Here is a 19,762-nt window from a genome sequence, read left to right as displayed (position 1 = left end):
TACTGAATATCTCATGAATTAATTTGCATTTGTTTTGAGTATTCATTGAAGTAAAAATAATATAGAACTATATAGGTGAAGTACAAAATTATTTATGCATGGGACTATTTTCAAAATTCAAATGCAATCTTGGCTTTTCTGCTTGACTTTTCAGATTATTGTGTATACATTTGAGCACATGTTGAAGAACCTGGCATTTACTATTGCTTATCTCCAGTTTTCTATTTCAGCCTACTGTAGCACTACCAACAGCTGTTAATGGCAGACCATCAGAAATCTCAGACTTCAAAGGCAGTGTTTCGGGTTTGCCTTCTAATGGTCAGTACTCACATGAAGAAGAACACATTCCATTTTGATTTTAATGCTTGTTTGATTAACTTCATCTTATGCTCATCCTCAAGATCATTGGAACACTTCATTCACAGTCTCATTTTGACTAACTACTACTTTAATATAAGCATGTTCTTGTTTCTTGTGCTCCTATTTCATCTATTTTGACCAGTCACTGCAAGATCCCTATTGAGCACGACTGTTGGACTCTGAAAGCAAACATGACAAAACAAAACACACAGAGCTACAAATATAGCACTTTAACTAGTAACAAAATAAGGAAAATAATATGAGGTGTAAAGTTACTATACATATTTCACAACTCTCAGTTGGTAAAATATTCAAAAATGAACAGAAGTCTGAAAATGTTCAAGGACTACTAAGAAAATAACTAAAAATTAGTGAAAAACCTCTAACACTGGTTGCTGCAGTCTTCAGATGCCACATACAATGCTAAGCTAAGCATGCCTCATCAAAGAAATGAGTCTTCCTCTGTGAAGGAATGTAGTAACAGAAATGCCAGTTTACATTGCTTGTAGAAAGGCATTTTTCCCATAAACAAACCTACAAGCAGATTATATGTAGTCAGCTGAAAGAGAAGCTGAAAAAAATACACTTTTAAAAACAAATGTGAGTGACCTGGCAAGCCAAAGCTGTTAAAAATCACTGTGTATTGCAAAACAAAATCTGTGAAATTCTTCTCACAGAGCAAAACCAAAACATATTAAAATTTACAACTCAGCCTTGCACCACAAAGAAATATCTGTAGAACTATCAAGGCTGGCTAAAAAATTTCTCAGTAGTTACAGAGTTTGCTGCCTTTTCTCATCCTTTCCACAAGCCCTTCCCTGAACACCCAAAAAATATACGTTTAAACTAACAAAATCATTGCAAAGTCTGGACAAATCAAAACAAGTGAACTATAGAGTTTCTTAGGATAAAATTATTAACATGACATATGTTTAGAAGTTAAAAAAAAAAAAATCTGATGCATAAGGGCATTTTTTGTATAAAGAAATTTCCTGTTACCAAGAAAAAATGTGCATGATTTACTTGACTCAGTGCAAAAAAGAGTTGTTAGGCAACTTGATTCCAAAAGTCTATTTTCTTGATCCTGATGTCATTACTAAAATTGGGATAGGACATGCCATAATTGCTGGCGCCAAGGAGGTGATTATATCACTCAGGAAATATTGCAAAATGCACAGTCCAAGAGAGCATGGAGAAAGTCCACTATCTCTCTCCAGTCCTTACAGATGAAAAAAAAAAAGTCACTGTAACACTGTTGCCTTTGGAACAACGTCTTCAGCTATTTTCCCCTGGCATCTTGCTATTTCATCCTGCGAAGCATTCCCAGGAGAATTAACAATTCTGCCGGATGAAAACCACTTTTCAAGCCGTGCCTTTCAGCAAACCCGAGCGCGCGTTCCCGGAGCGCTGCCAGGCTGAGTGCACAGGGCTGGGATGAGCATCCCAGCCCAGCTGCAGACCCTGCCTAACCAACCATCCAGGGAAAAGTCATGCACACCCTCTGCCTCTCAAGGACTAACCTCAAGCAGATGGGAGTGGGGTGCCCAGGCAGCAGAAGGAGGGACAGGCTATCAGGATATCCTTTGTTAGAGTTGCTTCTTTTGTGGGAATAAAAGAGGATAAGAGGATACAAAAACCTGTTCTCTCGCTGGATGAGTCATCCTGACTGAATCATTTCATCCCCCTTCGCGCTTACATTTCCCTACCTGCAAAACGGAAACTTTGTAAAGTGCCAAGAGTTCTGATCCTTAAAAACAACCAAAACAAACCAAATAAAAATCTTCATACTACCTAAAATTAACACTAATTAATTTTAGTATGAGGAGTTTTAGGAGTTCAGGAGTAGTAATGTGAGCAGTAGAAGTATCAGAAACACTACTTTTAAGGATGCATCAAAAGCATATATAGGTGAGAAGAGGAGAAGTTTAGAAAATTTGCTGGTTTTCCTCGTAGAAAACATGTGAAGAAATAGAAAGAACAGAAGACTAACTTGTTAACTTGTTCTGGTACATGTGTTTTTCAAGATCTCCTTCATGAAAATAGAATGGAAGAAGACATTAGATCATGTATTTCTGTAACATTTCCATGTAAAAGAAGGGAATAATGGAGAAAAAAATATAAGGAAGATAAAAGGCAACAAAACAAACCAACAGCAAAAAAATAAAGACCCTTTACCAAACATTTATTATAAGAAATTTTATGGAAAATGTTTAGAAAAGAAAGAAGAAAAGCTTTTTCACTTCAGGGGAGAAGTTGATTACCTTATAAAATGTGGTTTTATGTTTTGCCCCAAACAGGCTGTACTTCTATAAGACACAGAAAACCATTCTGAATCCTCCTTTCAGACTGAATTAAATGGGGTTTCTTTATTTTGTGGAGGGTTTTTTTGTTTGTTTGTTTGCTTTTTTTTTTCAGAATAATATTAAAAAAAACAAAAAAAAAATCCAAAAAAAATAGGACAATTAATTCACCATATAAAACATTACTGAGGTATAAAGGAGAAAAACCTGTCAGTGGCTAAATATGTGCTTAGAATGCCCTACTACACAGCCCTGCCAGGACAGCACATGGGCAAATATCTCCTCCTGGGTATCCTGTAGTTCTGCATTAAGGAAGCCTCATCAGTATCTTCCCACACTATTCTTTTCTTACCCCTCCCAGCTATGGCTTTTTGCCCACTGAGGAGAACCTGCCTGAGAAAAACAGGTTATTAAAAAAGATAGCAGTTTGTGCACTGTTTAATTCTTTGTACTTTTTCTAAGATTGTTGAAAGTTAAGGCAATAAAAACAGAAACTAATTTCTATCTGGCTTCTCTAATAGATGAATGAAGTAGCATTAAGTAAATACAGTTGTTGCTAATGAAATTCAGCATAAAAGTGCAATTTAGTGAGCATAAATTTTCAGAATATTCATGGATTTGCACAATTTCAGGAATAGCATGCTTGAGAAATTGAATGTTTGATTAAAACAAAATAAATTCCTCAATGAGTATTTTAAGTAGAGAGGGAAGACAGAGATTTTTTGCTTATATTTCAAATATTAAAGTTCATACGAGTCCCTGGCACCTGAGAAAGTGAAATAAACAATTATGGGAATATTTGTACCATTTAAATCTTCAAGAACTATTACATTATGCAGAAATGTCTGTGATTGTTTCTATATTCCACCCTTTATGGGATAATGGATTTAATTTATTTTCCAAGCACCTGCAATAAAAAATATTGCACAAGACCTGATTCTGAAAAGCTAAATTTCAGGAAATGGGTCCTTTAATTTACCATCAATGAATACAGTGTCTGATGCTAATTTAATGTCAAATGAACTAGAAAGTAACTCTGAAACCAGATGCTGGTTCAGAGATAGCAAGGTCAAAGAAGTTCAGAAGTTTGCTCTCAAAAATCATTATTCACCAGGATTTTTATGGCAAAATCCTTTACAAGATTCACTTAAAAAGGAGGGACAGCAGGCAAAAGGGGAATGGTCTGGATGTGTGGAGAAGGGAGAAGAAACAACAAAGGATCCTTACTCTGCAAGCTCATCCTTTTAGGAAATATCTATCTGCAGCAAACAAAATTATATTTATCAATACTTCTTATTAAAGATTGGAGAAAAGGGATGTGCTAGTGAGAAAAAGTACATTCCAAGAGCTGATTACCCTTAGATTGTCTTCTCTAGATAAAGCAGCTGAACTGCAATTTCAATTATTATTGCAATTTTATTATTATTTTATTTCAGTGGACTCTTCTGAGCATTTTTGAAATCAGCTAGAAAGTTCTTGAAAACTAACTCTTTCTTCATTTTGTGATGCTGGATTTCCATTTGACAACAAGTATTTAAACTAAAATAAAATCTTATATTGAAGCACAAGCCCAAATATTACCATGCTCAATACCTCAAATAGAAAAAAGGAGAAGATGGAGAAGATATAGAGAGCAGCTGGCCTATCTGAATATTAAAAAAAGATACAGTATTTTGCTTTCAGTTACAATGAATCATACAGAACTTCTATTTCTAGTAACAGGAGCCCATCAGAACTTAACTACTGGTTAGGAAATCAATCAGTTTTAGGTGATAAAGCAAAACATTGTGAACAGCTACTGGAAACTGAAAAATGCATGTCTCTCATCCATCTAAACCCATGTAATGATATGTCATACTAATGGCATGAATGCAAAATAATATTTTACTTTTGAAGTAAATGATTGTTAGAAAGTTTTAAATGCACAATATCAGTAACAAATCGTGCGGTCATCGTACTAACATGGGGAGAAACTGTGGGGGAGGGAAGTCTTTCCGTGGTGGAAAAGCTGTTTGGACAAGATGAAAAGCTGTGATGGCTTTACAAAATGTCATTTCCTAGTTATTCATTTCCAGCCTTTTTCAAGGATGGATATTCCAAGGAGAAAAATACATTGCTTCACAGCTGTGAACATCCCGCTTGCCAAAAATGCAAATGTAATTACTATCTGTGAATCAAAGAAAAACTGTGGCACTGCTGATAAATATGAGTAAGGTCCAAACCCTGGTATGTTCACCTCATCCCTGGAAGTCTTCAGGGCTGTGCTGGATGGGACTGTCAGTAACCTGACCTAGCAGAGGAAAGGTGTCTCTGCCCGTGAAAAGGAGGTTGCAGATAAATGATCCTCAAGGTCCTTTCCAACACAAACCATTCTAAGGTTCTACGGCTTTGTGGAAATGCAGATTTTTAGAGGTGAAATTCAGATTTATTGGGAAGAGCTCTTTGTGCATGTTTGTAACACAAGAACACCAGTTACAAACTCACTGATACCAGAATCATGGTTGCAAGAGAAGAAATCATTTTAATAGGCAATTGTGGTATTTGAATTGCCGTAAATGTTAGGAGTTTATGAAGGCTGACGCCACCACTAGGAGTTCAAAGAGTGGTTCCTATGTTTTCCTAGCTCACATCTCTGACCCTTAAAGAATGGAAAACATATGTCAGCAATTAAGTCACTAATCATACTGTTACCAAGCATAAAAACAGTGCCTGTGCCAGTATCAACTGAGTCACTTAATATGTTTTCTCAAATGCCCTGGGTTCTACATGGCACCAAACTTAAACAGTCATTTTGGTCATACTGAAACCTAAGCAAGCATAGAAATTTCCTTAACAGCATGGAGTTCAGAGCAAATGTCGCTGAGGTAACTATCATATCCTGACTAATGTCAAATGGGACACTAAAACAAGAACCAAAACAGAGATTAGCTTGGCCAGTGTTCCCTAGAGGATAAATCAAAAAATAAGCTTTTACAGACTAGGCTGCAAAGGGCACAGTTTCAATTTCACTGAGCTAGTCAGCATCATTTTCCAGCTCATTAAATGAAGGGTACCTGAACAGTTTGCTTGAGAACTTACACAGAATAGATTGAACTTCTGAAAAGTAATTATGCAATGGTAGTGCCTATCATTGATGATCAGCAAAGGGGTCCCATTTTGGAGCTCTGACTCATGTATTCTCTTCTCATGCCTTTCAAAAGTATTCTAACTTTTAAAAGACCCTTTATGCTGTGTATATTTCTGCTTGAATACTGTAATTCCCCCCCCATACACACACACCCTGTGCCAATTACTCCTTGATTCTTGACAGATTTCTTCTATGTGTGACTAAAAACGAAAGATTACTATCACCAGGATTTCCCGTAATAACAACAGTGGTAATAGCCTGATACACAGTTTTACTGTCTTTGGGGTCTAAATCACAGATTTCTTTTATTGTGAAATATATTTTGGGCTGTCAGCAACTTAATGCAGACAAAACTATGCAGTCAGGACTTAAATATATTAAAGAGAGGGAGAAGAGAACAATCTAGTGAACTCTTTGTACACTGACGGTCTTTCAGAGATAACAGAGTATTTGAAGAAAAGGGCACTCAACACTGCAGTAATACTGAAACTTTGGAGGTATTGGGATACTTAAAATGCAGGTTTTGGTGTATCATGAGCTGCATTCTAGGGACACATTACATTTCGAATTTTAAAAGTCTGTTTTCTAAAGCACAAGAGAAGAACTGAGAATTATGAAAGGATATAAAGATGGAGCCAAAATGTTCACTATCCAAGACACAAAACAAAAAACAGCTAGACTGACTTCAGCAGAATGTTTTTCCCCTTATCACAGGAAAGGCACACATCTATTATCTCATTATCTTATTCATGCAGAGGTTTATACTGCAGAAAAAAGGCAGAAAAGAAGTCAGGGAAATATCATTGTTATTCAGTCTGGACAGAAACTAATTACAATAGTTCCTGACACACACCCAATTCTCCTTTCAGTCCTGTTCTGCTGATAGAACACAATCCAGATTGGTTTGACTTTTTTAGAAATGAAAATTTCAATTTTTCAATTTAACCAATTGTCTGCTGCTGTAATAAGCATTTACTTAATTTATAGTGTAAATTTTATTTTTTTTCCATTTAAATGAACAATTGTTCACAAGTAAACAAGATTACAGGACTGAGCAGAGTATATTTGAAAATGCAACTTGTATTACTTGAACTGTTTCATGTCCAGGTGGTTGAATGACTGGCAAGAAATAAAAGGGATAGTAGGAAATCAAATTATTTTAGTTTATATATTTCAATTTCAGAATTCAGTACTATTTTAAGACTAAAATAATACAAAATTGAGGATTACACAAAGAAAACTTGAAAATCATTTGGAAGCATTAACAACATCTCCAGAAATGTTCCTTTCAATCTAGCTGCCAACTGCAAATTAGTTTCAAGCCATGCTTTCCAGAAGCATGCTCAAATGGAACGGTGTTTGTACATTTTTAATTGCTTTTACATCACTGAAAATGATTTGAAGAAAACTTGGGCTACAAGTTTTGTAGTGGGTGGGAAAAGGGTCTTCAGCCTCCAGCATCAGCAAAGGATCCCTTCAGGGCCATAGCTCTATTTACAGACAATAAGAACATATGGTGGTTTTTTTTCCCTTTCTACTCCTGAACTTCTCAGGGTAATTCTGCATGTTTGGTAGCCAAAATTAGTATGCAAGGAGCACAACAAGGGGCTATTATGGCCTCTGCCACTTAAAAACATCTGCTGATGAGTATAACCAGGTATTCTACCAGCTGAGGTACTGATGTTATTGCTGTTCTTTTGTAACCTGACATTTTCATTTGTCATAGGCAAGTATGTTTCATTTTACCCTTATTGGGTCTGTCAGAGGAAGCTAAAATAGAAGTCTCACACTCTTACTGCAAACACAAGCTTGCTGACTTTTAAATGTTCATCTTTGTTTCATCATATTTCTCTCTAAAAAATGGGGCTATACCTCCCAACATATTTTTATACTGTTTCAGATTTAACAGATTAAAGATAATTTGAAGCTGCACACAGGAATCAGACAAAAATCTATCCAGCATCTGTGAAACAGCAGTTCAATCTATCAAATGTCCTTCCTCTGTATTTCCTTTTTCCTGTGTGTTCTTCAACACCAGCAGATAAAAGCATTATCACACCATCTTTATGCAAAACATGCAAAGTAAATATACATATGAATGAAGAATAAAAAGTAAATACACACAAAAAAAAGCCCTCCAAAATTTATATTTTATAAAGGTTCCAAACATCACTTGATAAAACTTGAAGAAAACATTTTTTTTGAGATTACACAGAGAAAATTAGCAGTGCAGGTTTTCACAGATGTCTAAACTTGAAGGTCAGGCTCCCCAGAAGTCTCTGGGGAGAGAGCTTCAGAGGAAAGCTGGGAGCACCTGTCTATATTAGGATGTCATTTCTGATTTTCTGAACAGCCTCTGGGCTTGTATGAATTCCCATGTTGACTATGTAAGCATAGGTGAATGCATTGTCTTAAAATGGTATGATTATAAAAACAACAGATCTTTTCCTCACCTTTCAGTAAGTGAAATATACAATATTTTCTATAACCATTAAATCTTTACTTTTTAAATGTGATAACTGAGAATGTTGTGTAACTATTAGACTTGAATGTATAAAAATTACTCAAGGTAATTCCCAAGGGGGAACACAATAGAAGATTGATGAAAGAAAGATTTTTATGAAAGAAAAATATTTGACAGCAACAAAACTTAAAATAGGGAAAAGACAAAGATATTTATGCACAGAGTTTAATTCAGACACCTTTTAGGATGGTATGCAATGAAATCAGCAAGATTAAATACTAGTAAGACCAAGAGGTTTACTTATGGAAATGTGATGCACTACACTTGGTCTTACAGAACATAAGGATTGAAGGCTTTAACGCACTTAATCTCAAAATAAATACAAAGATATACAATTTGTGAGAGGTAAATAACTTTTTTTTCCCCACTGGACACACCTGTAAAATACACAGATACAAGCAAGGAAGCTGTAAGTTACACCATATAATATAGATTATATATTTTAAGTAGCTATGCACATTTCCAGAAAAGGACTTTTGACCAACTTTGTGGGCATTACATATCTAAAGTGCAAATATACTAAAAGGATTAAAGCAATTTTAAAGAACATATCTGTATTCATGATACAGCAATAAGGGTGTTAAACAATATAGATGTTGAACTAGGAAGGATGCAAGCTGCAGAAACACAATTTCTCAGTTTTAGACATTAAAATCCTATTTTATATCTGGAAGTTTTGAAGGCTAAAATGGATACCAATTTTTTTTCATTAAATATAGTTACCAATATGAAAAGAACAATTTTCTGACAGTCTTGCCAGAAATTTTAATGGCATTCAAATGGTAAAGGCTACTTCTAACTCATTTGGGAAGGAAACTCAGTGGGACAGAAAACTTGCAAATGGGAGAAAGCAAAGCTAAGGTAGTTACAATGTCAGAACCCAGTAAAAAGGCGTATGTGCAAGGCTAGGACAAGAGGAAAATAGATGTTGGTTAAGTCAAGGAAAGACCCCATATCAAATGAAAGAATGGCTCACAAGCTTAAAACTACTAAATGCGGAAATGTCTGAGACAATAAAGATGATTATGAATATAAAGCTCTGAGAAGATGATCTTATATAACTGATCTTGTGTAGGGTACACTTCAGGGCAGCAGCAGCAGCAGCACCCAAGGAGCTTTCATAGAGACTGGCTGTGTACTTCTCAGTATATACTTCTTAGAAAGAATCTCCTAAAAGTGCTTGTTATTATCTGCCCTGACGTGTGAGGAGGTGGATGCTGGCAGCAGCTGTGAGATGTAGCACAACACCACGTGGAATTAGTCACTGGAGTTCCACAGGCAGCCTGTCACAGTGTCAGAGGGTTAACTGGGGCTGTTACAGCACCATCCCAACAGTGTAGTGCCCGTCCCAGGGCAGTGCAGCAAGCACCAACATGCAACTCTTTGCCATGTCTTCTACTGTAGGAATGTAGCATTGGTGTCCTTTTTTTTTGAAGCTTGCTGTGGGTACACACTACAGAGAGATTTTTTTAGTATGGTATTATATAACTGCATATGGGAAGTTCTTCAAAATTTAGATAACTGACTAATATAATTTTCCTAAAACTGAAACTCCCCCCCCCCCAAAAAAAACAAAAAACCAAACAAACAAACAAACAAACAAACAAAAAAAAAAAAAAAAAACCACACAAAGTTTACAATTATTTCTAAAACTTTAAGGACAAATTTCAGAAATACTGAAAGGTTTTTTCCTAAAAATAAATTCCTTTTTTGTCTGGTCTAAGATGAATTTTTATTCAAATAGTTGACTAGAATAATGATTTTTAATTACTAAAGTGCAACAGAGCATAATGAAGCTACAAAAATGATTTTTTAAATTGACCCCTGTTGGATTTATTTTGAGAGGTCTGACAAAGAAATGATTCTGAAGCAATCCTCTTTTTTTAATGTTTAACACTTTGATAGAATCAAAAGAGTATTTCTTAAATAACTGTACAGAAAACTATTTTTTAATTAGTGTGTGAGGTTTTTGAATGTATTAGTATTTGAGTGTATTTATATAAAGGCACCAAAAGGTGCTGTTATAAAACTTGCAAATGAAATAGAGAAGAACAAATTTAAGTCATGAGTTCCTCTCTGTGCCTCTCAAATACTTCAAAATGAGGTCAGATGAACAAATCTGTTTCTGCCATTCAGCTTTTGAAACTATTCTGTCTTTTTATATATTACAGATCTGAAAAGCTTTCATGATTTTTAATGGCAGAAAAATATTCAAAAAATATTCAAAATAACATACTACGCATCTATCTAAGTCATGAATACCCCCGCCTTCACAGTATCAGCAATGGCACCAAATAAAAGAGTGCAGAAAACTGCTTCTGCTTGTGTAATGTGAGCTAAGAAACATGCCTCTGGTGCATATTAGTCTGAATTAGAAACCACCATAGCTGAAATCTGATGGGAATCACAATAATGAGATTAAGTAATTTGTGCTGTCATTGGAACGATGGCATAACTGCTTAGTGACTTCACAGCTGTGAATTGACCTCACTTTGACTGCAAGGCTCTTTCAATATTATATTTAGCCTAAGTAGTTGGTATATTCTTGCTGTTGTGTTCTAACACTTCTTATTCCATACTGGGTGAATATTCCCCTTATATTGTAACATAATACTAGAACTGCTAAATATTAAGACGTGCATTCAGCATAAGCTAAGTTACTTGCATCAGAAAGATTTAATCTGGCTATATATGCACACTGCAGGTGTCCACATACAAGTTAGATTTCATGTATATGTATTACTTTATGTTGAGTGGTGCTTAGACTGATAAAATCAGTGATATCAAGAGAACCTCTTTTTCTGAGGCAGATGTCTACAATATGTCATAAACATGCCCTGAGAGCAAGTATTTCTCTCTGCCAAGAGGTTACTACATCAGGTATGATAAAAATCTGTCTAGATGAGCTGATTCCCACATATTATGCCTTACACTGTTATTGTGCTTCTCAGAATACAAGGTAGGAAGAAAGATAACCTCTCAATGTGGAATTAAATGCGAACAACTGTCATGGTGTAATGGAAGGCAAAGGAGAAGACTTCCATCACAGTATCAGAACATTGATCTGTATCAGAACATTGATCAAGTGATCCTCACTTAAACCAGCTGTAAATGGGATTTTGGTCATTCAAGCTGAGCTGTCAAGTGTCCCCATGAAAATTGCTGTCCTCTTCCTTATTCTATGCTAGGGACAGACACTGAAGTGCCTCATCTTCACTGGGCCTTGTGGTTGTTGGATTTGAACAGAGCTTTGTCCACAAGTTGACAACATACCAGATGTGCTCAGGGAGAAGGTGTGAGAACTGTGCTGTAAAGACAGGACTATATTTTCAGGAAAACGGAAAGTGGATTGTTAATACGCTCTAGTGAGAGTTAGAGAACTAAATTGTGTGGTTGTATGCAGTGGAGAAATAATTTTACATTAGTTTATCTGGAGGTAGCTTGAAAGAAAGTATCTTGGAGGAAGTGCCTTTCTTTGTTGGAGCCACACTTTGCAATTTGTTCTCTTTGGCATGGTTTGCAGTGTTTGTTTATTTAAAAAAAATACATTTGTTATTTCAAGACAGGCGTTCTTATCATATAAATGTTAAAGTAAATGGATTTTATGTTGGCAAGTTTAATTCTCTACAAAAATATAGAGATGGGAACATTCCAAAAAAATGGCTTAAAAAACCCAGTAAAAATTATTTAAAACCACTATCTCAACTTGAAATGGCAGTCAAAAAAGCTAACAGCACACTGGACACCAACAGAAGTCCTGAGAAAAAAAGCAGGCATAATTTTACCAGTGTGTGAGAACTTTGATGTGTTCATGTCTTGGGTAATGCCTTCTCTCTGGTCTTTGTATTTCCAGGACACAGTGGTCTTTGAGGAAATACAATGAATAGGAGCTAAAATGATCAAGGGACAGTGCAGTAGCCTGTTTAGGAAAATATGAGGCTACTACTTTTCCACTTCTACAAGGAAAGGCTGAGGATATTATAACTGAACAGTACAGAATAATGAAGATGTTGGATAAGTGAATGTAGACTCTTTAATGAAATCCTTCAATAACAGAGCTAATTTTAAAGCATAGTAAAGAAAGTGGTTTCATGTGGTAAGTGTTTTCAAATGCTACATAGTCAGAAAGGTTGTCAGGAGGCTGTAGGGGAAGACTATTTGTTGCCAAATTCAGAAAAGAGATTAGGCAAATCTACAGGCAAACAGGTAAATAGACGATCTGGAAAAGAGAAGGCCAGGGTGAGCCCTGTAAAACCCCTAATACAACAACAGTAAATCTTGGGCAACATAATGGGCTGCAGAAACTGGACAGACTCAGATTTTCCTGTTGCTACACATAATTCCTATGTTAGTAAGACTATTGGCCCAGCCCATTAGGACATGTCTTATTCTGTTAGAAAATGCATTACTTGATCATTTCAAAATCCACCACTACTTTGTTGACAAAACTGCTTTTTCCCTTTTGTTTTGTAAAAAACCCACTTCTTAGCATATCATACTCTGGAAAATAGTGTCATGCTGACTGTGCAGACTTCGTCATTAGCACTGAACAATGTATAAAAGCATATTTGCCATTTGAATTTCTATGGCTGTCTAGATTTGAGGCCCATAATGCTTACAAAAGCCTATTTTTTTCTTAATGGAGTCACCTATGAAGTCCACCAGAGTCAGACTTCATATAGGAAAGGCTATCTACAGCTTGCAGGCTTTCCTCAACATTCAGAAATCCCACTATTTTACACATGATAGTAGTACTTCAATCCCTGCCTATGAGTTTGAATGGTGTGCAGCTTGCATTAAATTTTCCCAGTGCACTCCGTTCAATACCTTCAACTACTGAAACTGTAATTGGATATTATGTGAGGTCCCAGCCTTCTTTTTATAAGAGCAGTTTTGCGAGATATGGCAACAAGGGACAAGTAATATCACCAACAAAGCCTCACAAAGACAATCATAATACTTGAGAGGAAAACAAATTCACCCAACACAGAAATACAAAACCTTAACCTTTTAGCAGCCAAGTGATATGAATGTTGTTAATATTGTTCACAGTTGCATTTACCTATGTTTACATTCTCTGCCCTGTAGACAAAGAGTCCTTCAAGGAATACCAAGGTTCTGGTATTGATCTCATCAGCACTGGGATTCCCATCCTGGAAGTCAGCAGCTAACTTTAAATATAGGTTTGATAATAATAACCTAGACATATATGACTCATTCAATGTCATTTATTGAATATATTCATCTTTGTAATGACAGTGAACTTGTTAGCACCAAGGGATTAACCAAGGAACTGAATTGTTTTGGGATGGCCAAAACAGTGTGATATGGCCACAGCTTTCTCTTGTCAGACAGAGCTACCAAAAGACTGGGTCACACTTACTGCAGAGTTCCACTTCATGGGCCTTAAGTCAGGAAACCAGTGCAGCTACCTGAGGTCAGTATAGCTGAATGTCAGCTTGTTTGTTTGTTCTAGCTCTTCTGCCCCAGAAAAAATGGTATTTACTGATGTCAAGCCACAAGAATTTTACTGTCTCCATTCAATAAAATTTTATTTAGCATCCCTCTTGTGATCCACATATTAAGGGTCAGAGAAAGTCCATACAAGAGATCAGGTTTGTCCCACTTATCTATAAATATATCATAGACTAAGAAATCCATATTTGACAATATCTTTCAGTAATTTCCATTATACCAAACTTAATCATATTGCAGATGAGCAATATCAGCCACTTCTAGAGCTAAGTAAGAATAGATGCATTGTTTTACATTACAGACTGAATTGTTGAAGACCTCTGCTCTCTGGGTCACTGGACAGGCTGCACGCTTTGCAGATCAATCAACTCTTAAGTTCCAAAACTGAGAAAAGCCTGAATTGGCCAACATTACAAAAACAAAATAAAACCAGTAACGTCAACTGACAAAGCAAACAGGTAACTATCTCTAGTCACACCATGCAGAAAGAATTGTGGAAAAAACTGACAATACTCCACAAGTCTATAGTTCTTTTGGGTAGTTATACGTATAGTGAAAAACAATGGCAGTTCTCAAATCTGATGAGCTGCACCATTTCCAGACAATAAGTTCTGTCCAACTGAGGCTGCTTGCTTGATTTGCCATCAAGGAAGCATTTTCAACGTCTCAATTAAACTTCAAATATTTAAATTCAATTCTTCCAAATAGATTTTTTTTTAATATGTTCAAAATTTTCTTTCGTTAGAAAAGGAAAATAATAGACAGAAATATGACATTTTCAGTGGAACACTACTATTTTACTGTTCAGTGGCAAATAGTTAAGAAAATGTAATCATATTATCATTTGCCTGTCTCAGCCAAAGTTTAACTTACTGTGATTTCCTTACTTCCTTGTTATTTCTTCTCTGGAAGAAAAAGACACAATTGTCTTGCTTGAAAAGTCTGCACAATCATTTGTCTCTTCTAGATTATTATCCAGAAGATTTATGATATAAAACCATACTTTACAACACCCTGAATTGGGGAATGAGTGGGAGTGAGTGGTAGAATTGAGAAGTATTAATGTAACAGGTAATAACCATTATATAAATCACTTTCTTGTTCTGCATAAATACCAACCATCTGCTTTTACTCCAATCACCATAACATGAGGATAAATTTACCAAGGCACACTGTAAAGAGATTTGCATACAGACCCTACCATCACACTTAACAGCAGACATCCCCAACGCAAGCAGCTTTAAGGGGAAGCATCAGCATATCCTGGGCCCACCTGCATCTGCTCAAAGTCAGCTGGGATACACATCACAGGACTACCAGTGGAGATACCCTTTGATTGCTTTCTAGTATTGATAATGAAAATGATACCATGCTTTTACCACACATATGCTTTTTCACTGAACTTAACTGTATCTTTTTGGATAAAGAGGGGGTCTGATTTCAGGGCATCAGAGGTTTCTTTGTCTCATCTTTACACCTCTTCTTTCACTGGCTTCTGTGTGTTGGGACCCTGGATTCTGATCTTCATAGGAACTTTATTCACATGAGAAATAGAGGAAATCCTGGGATCATTTTTTCTCAAACCCTTATAAGAGTGGTATCCACACTTTAGAACAGTCCTATCACTCAAATCCCTTTGTTCTTGAGACCTGTCCTCTCCTTCCTCTCCAGCACTCCTGCTCTTCTTACATAGAGTGGGATCACTATGTGAACAGATTCAGAAAGGAGAATTATGGGCTTCCTGTCTTCTTACCTGAACACCTACCAATGCTTCTGATTCAACCCTGATTTAATTTGTCCCTAAGCATTAATATTGTAGCAAGATTACAGTGCTGCTATTCTCTCTTATAATTGCAGGAAGGTGCTGACCCACGGGTAAAAACCCACAGATTCAGGCAATAATGTGCACAAAATGAAGTCAAGGAGATGGTTTGCAAACTGGTTCTGTTCAGGCCCACCTTGAAGGCTGCTGGCTGGGCAGTGAGGGTAGGGTGGGCTGGCCTCAGCTGCCCCCTCCTTGGAGGCAGCCAGGAGCTGAGCTCGGTGTGGAGCCAGCAGCTCCCTGCCATTCTCTCTTATCTCTGCACTCCGTCTTCCCTCTGGTTGGGACAGGGCCTGCCTGGCTTTGCTCCACACCACCACAGAACAGCATGTACCCTCTCCAGCAGCCTTCAAGTGTCTCCCGGAGAGCCACCTCTGAGCTCAGGTCGTGTTCCCAAACAGCAGGGCAGCAGAGGACTCCCAGTTTTACAACCAGCAGAACAGGTATTCTCAGATATCAGATTAGCACTATAACTAAAGGCAACAGCAACAAAAGGGAGGCAGGAAGGTATTTCAGACAGAATACTTGGTGTTCAAATTAGCCTGCAACTATCAGTTACAAGGATTTTTTTTTTTTAAACTTTTAAACAATTTATTTTTCCTGCGAAAATTAATGAAGGCAGTCAATAACTGAAAAAATTTAAAAAAAAAGAAAAAAGGCAGACTTAATCAGAGGTACTGATTTATTTGCATAGTTGTACGTAATAGCTAAGGTATGTATGTTTTAGCTCACTTCCTTGGAGACACCCTGCAGAGTGCGGCACATTAGCAATATTTAGTTTACCAACATGGCATTGCATTTTAACAAAGACTTAGAAATACTAGTTACTGCATTTACTTCAGCAGAACTCTGCCTTAGCGCTTTCTGAGAACAAGTAGGACTACTCTTTAGATTGAGCAGTGTACTTGTTTAATTTTCTTTTACTAAAAAGTGGTTTCAGTGAAATATAACTGGAAGAAATTACTGCTTTGACAGTAATACTGACATGGCTTTAACTTAGAGCCAAAACTATTTGAAACCTACAGGTTTTATAAAGCTAATATTCAATTAACTGGATGTATTTCCTCACAAAGAACTGCACTTAGTTATTAGTCTATCCCCCAGTAACACATTAGCCATTATATATTAAAAAGCTATATTTTAAAATACATCTTTTATACCTGTAAAATACATCTTTGAACAATTAGTCTATTATTGTTTATTAAAATTATGGTGGGGGTTTTTTAAGATACAGAGAGAAGAACAAAATGTGGGACACATTAAGAGAGTAAATGGGATTTATTTCTCAGACTTAACAGAAAACTGTCCTGTCAGTGCCTATCAAGTCCTAAAAAACATAAAGTAATGCTTAAAAATCATAAGAAAAAGCTTATTCAAGAGACAAAGCTTTACTGATTAATAGCTGAAAAAATTTGCAAGAAAATCATACAGACAGATCAGTATCACAGACTACTTCCCCTCTGAGCCTCAATGAACAGGGGAAATACAACACAACACAGTCTCACACATGCTGCTACAAAGTCTGCTGCTTCACAGGACACATCTCTGCCAGTCAGTCTATTTATGCAGGAAAACTACATGTAAGCATCCCAAAATAGCTCACACAAACTACAACTTCATTTTACTCTCCAGCCTCCAGTAATGCATGCTTTTTGTTATGATTTCTCTTACTGAAATAAGTCTTTCTTTTACTGAAAAATGTCTGAAGATTTTTAGAAGGTATCTCTAACCATAAGGATTGAACCTGACTGATGAATGGGTAAAATCTATGTAATGTACTTTATAAGAAGTACAAAAAGAGTTTTCTTTTAAAAACATACATTGTATTTTACAACAAAAAGCTACACAGTTTTGTTTCTTACTAATAATTGTGCAACTCAACAGCTTCAACATCTTCAATAACCAGGCAAAATCTATCAAATCAACATCAAAGCCTGTGACTTTTTTGGGACATATCTCTGTGTCATAATAGCAAGGACAGCCTGAAAGAAACAAATGAATCACATTACCACATTGCGTCGGCAGTTCTTAAGGAGCTGGTAGATCGGGATCTTGGCTTCATAACAATGCTCATTTTGAAAAAATCCTTCAGTATTACTAGCAGTCAGATGTCAGTTGTCCTTAAAAAAATAATTCTCAAAGTACTCCATTTCAAAGTATTTTTAAAATCCTCTGCTTTTTAACACCCTCCACATCTGTCTTCTGTAAAAATCCAGGCTGTGGAGGAAGAATTCTAACATGCTGCAACTCCTTCCTTTTTCATGGTGAGTTTACTCTAGCACTGTGCTGTTCGGAAATGACAGTGCTTTTCTCTTCTGTCTTGTATTGCCCTGGGAGGAACTAGTCTATTTTGAACCTATTCTCCCTTCAGGTCACATGAGAATGAAGGCAGCTGAAAAGAGTCCCTATCTCTTTCTTTTAATTTGATAACAACAGGTTTAAAGGTCAATAACATAAAAAAACAAAGGAAAAAAAAAAGAAAAAAAAGAAAAAAAAAGAAAAAACAATACTTCTGGATAATAAATGAAAGGAAAGGATGAATGTAAGTTACAGTAACATTTACTTCTGAGTTTGCAGAGAAGTTACATTTACAGACATGCTAGATAAATTAGTCTCTATGAAGTAAAGAACAAAGATTTTTTACATTTTTTTGCAATTCAACTAAAACTCTTAACCAGAAATGTAATTCTTCCCTTTCTCTTTCTTCTAACACTCTCTCTCCTCTCCTAGCTACTGTGAATAAGTACTATTGTCTAATTTCACAAACCAGAAAGTATTCCCTGTCTGAAAGACATTCGGAACTCTGTGGTGAAGTTAAGTAAGAATTAAATTCCTTGTTGATTGTTAAAGTCAAGCACACATAGAGATAGTGATTGTTATTAATCACTGAAAAACAAAATACCTTAGTTGAAGAACTTTAACATGACATCCTTTCTGCTGTACTGAAGATATCTTTTCCTGTTATAATAAATACATTAATAGTTTATGTTTTACAAAAATTAATTGCATGTATCATTTCTAGCCAAAAAAAAATCATTAAAAAATTGAGAGTTAATTCCTGTGTTGATATATTTGCCAATTTCAGCATTAAAAGGGATGAAAATTAAGAAAAAAAAATAGGGATTATACTGTTTATTTTATAAATTTTTGAAAATGCTCTGAACAGTGTAAGAATTGGTTTTAAACTGAAAGAACAAATTTATTGCTGAACAAGTGTTTACATGCTTAATAGCCATTCCTCTGCACTCTCTACAAGTGTTGCAGTACATTATTTTGGATGGTAGTGCATCTAGGTTAATAATGAAAACAAGCACTGAAGATTGCATTTATAAAATTTATATAGACTTGGTGAATAGAAGGAAAATATGATAAATAGATTATGTATCAAAAGATAAAGAAAATAATCAAATTGGAATGCATGTAAGGCTCTCTACAACCTTTGCACTTTATTTTATAACAGTACAATAAAATGCATTACCAACTACACTGTATATCACCAGGAAAGATCCTAACTGCCCTGGAGGCTTTTGCCAGTGATCTGCATATAAAATTATATGCAACAGCAGAAGGAATGTTAATGTTTCTTGTTCTGCATTCTGTTCTTCATATTTTCCATGTTTTCTGGCACTTAACCCTCAAATATCACTTAGTGACTTGCAAAGGACCTTCTGTAGGGGTCCTACGCAATCAAAAAAGTTAACTTCAATAACTGGAGAAGGCACCTGTGGTAAATTTACCTCGAAGGGTCGTACAGTCATAGGACCTTTAGTAACAGTTGAGTCTGTCACTGTGCAGGTCACATGTCTATACAAGTGCACATAAATCAGACACCATATTGTGAAACTTTTTTAATCCTTTAACAGATGTAAAAGGTCATGAAAAAAGTCAGATAAAATAGAGATCCTCAACTCTGTTACAGAATACCCGTCCATTTAAAAGCTGGTTTTTTTCTTAGTTTTCTTGATATTATTTATAAACATTATTCCAATTTTATGTAGGAAAACAAAATTAAACAAAAGAGAGATTTTGACTAAATTTTTTGAAATACCATACTGAAATGGAATATTCAAAGACTGTTTCTGCTTTATCACAAAGTAAATATCTCAGGATGGTCTGTTTTCAATAATGTATCCAACAAGATCCTGCCTCTTACT

General features: G+C 35.8%; 1 protein-coding gene across 3 annotated transcripts in view; it reads right to left on the bottom strand.

The window, feature by feature from the left end:
• PDE4D (phosphodiesterase 4D) overlaps positions 1-19,762 on the bottom strand; it is a 350,846-nt gene that overhangs the window by 110,151 nt on the left and 220,933 nt on the right. Inside the window, exon 1 of one of the 3 annotated variants that reach the window (XM_062512606.1) lies at positions 17,618-17,682. The exons of the other annotated variants lie outside the window; for them this stretch is intronic. Coding sequence (XP_062368590.1) covers positions 17,618-17,682 — 65 coding nt within the window. Of the gene's footprint in view, positions 1-17,617; positions 17,683-19,762 lie in introns of those variants that run through there. 3 annotated transcript variants of the gene reach the window in all.

The sequence above is a fragment of the Cinclus cinclus genome, chromosome Z (genome assembly GCF_963662255.1).
Source record: "Cinclus cinclus chromosome Z, bCinCin1.1, whole genome shotgun sequence".
Classification (NCBI taxonomy): domain Eukaryota; kingdom Metazoa; phylum Chordata; class Aves; order Passeriformes; family Cinclidae; genus Cinclus; species Cinclus cinclus.
Note: the sequence above shows the minus strand (reverse complement) of the source record. Positions and strands in the feature narration are given on the sequence as shown.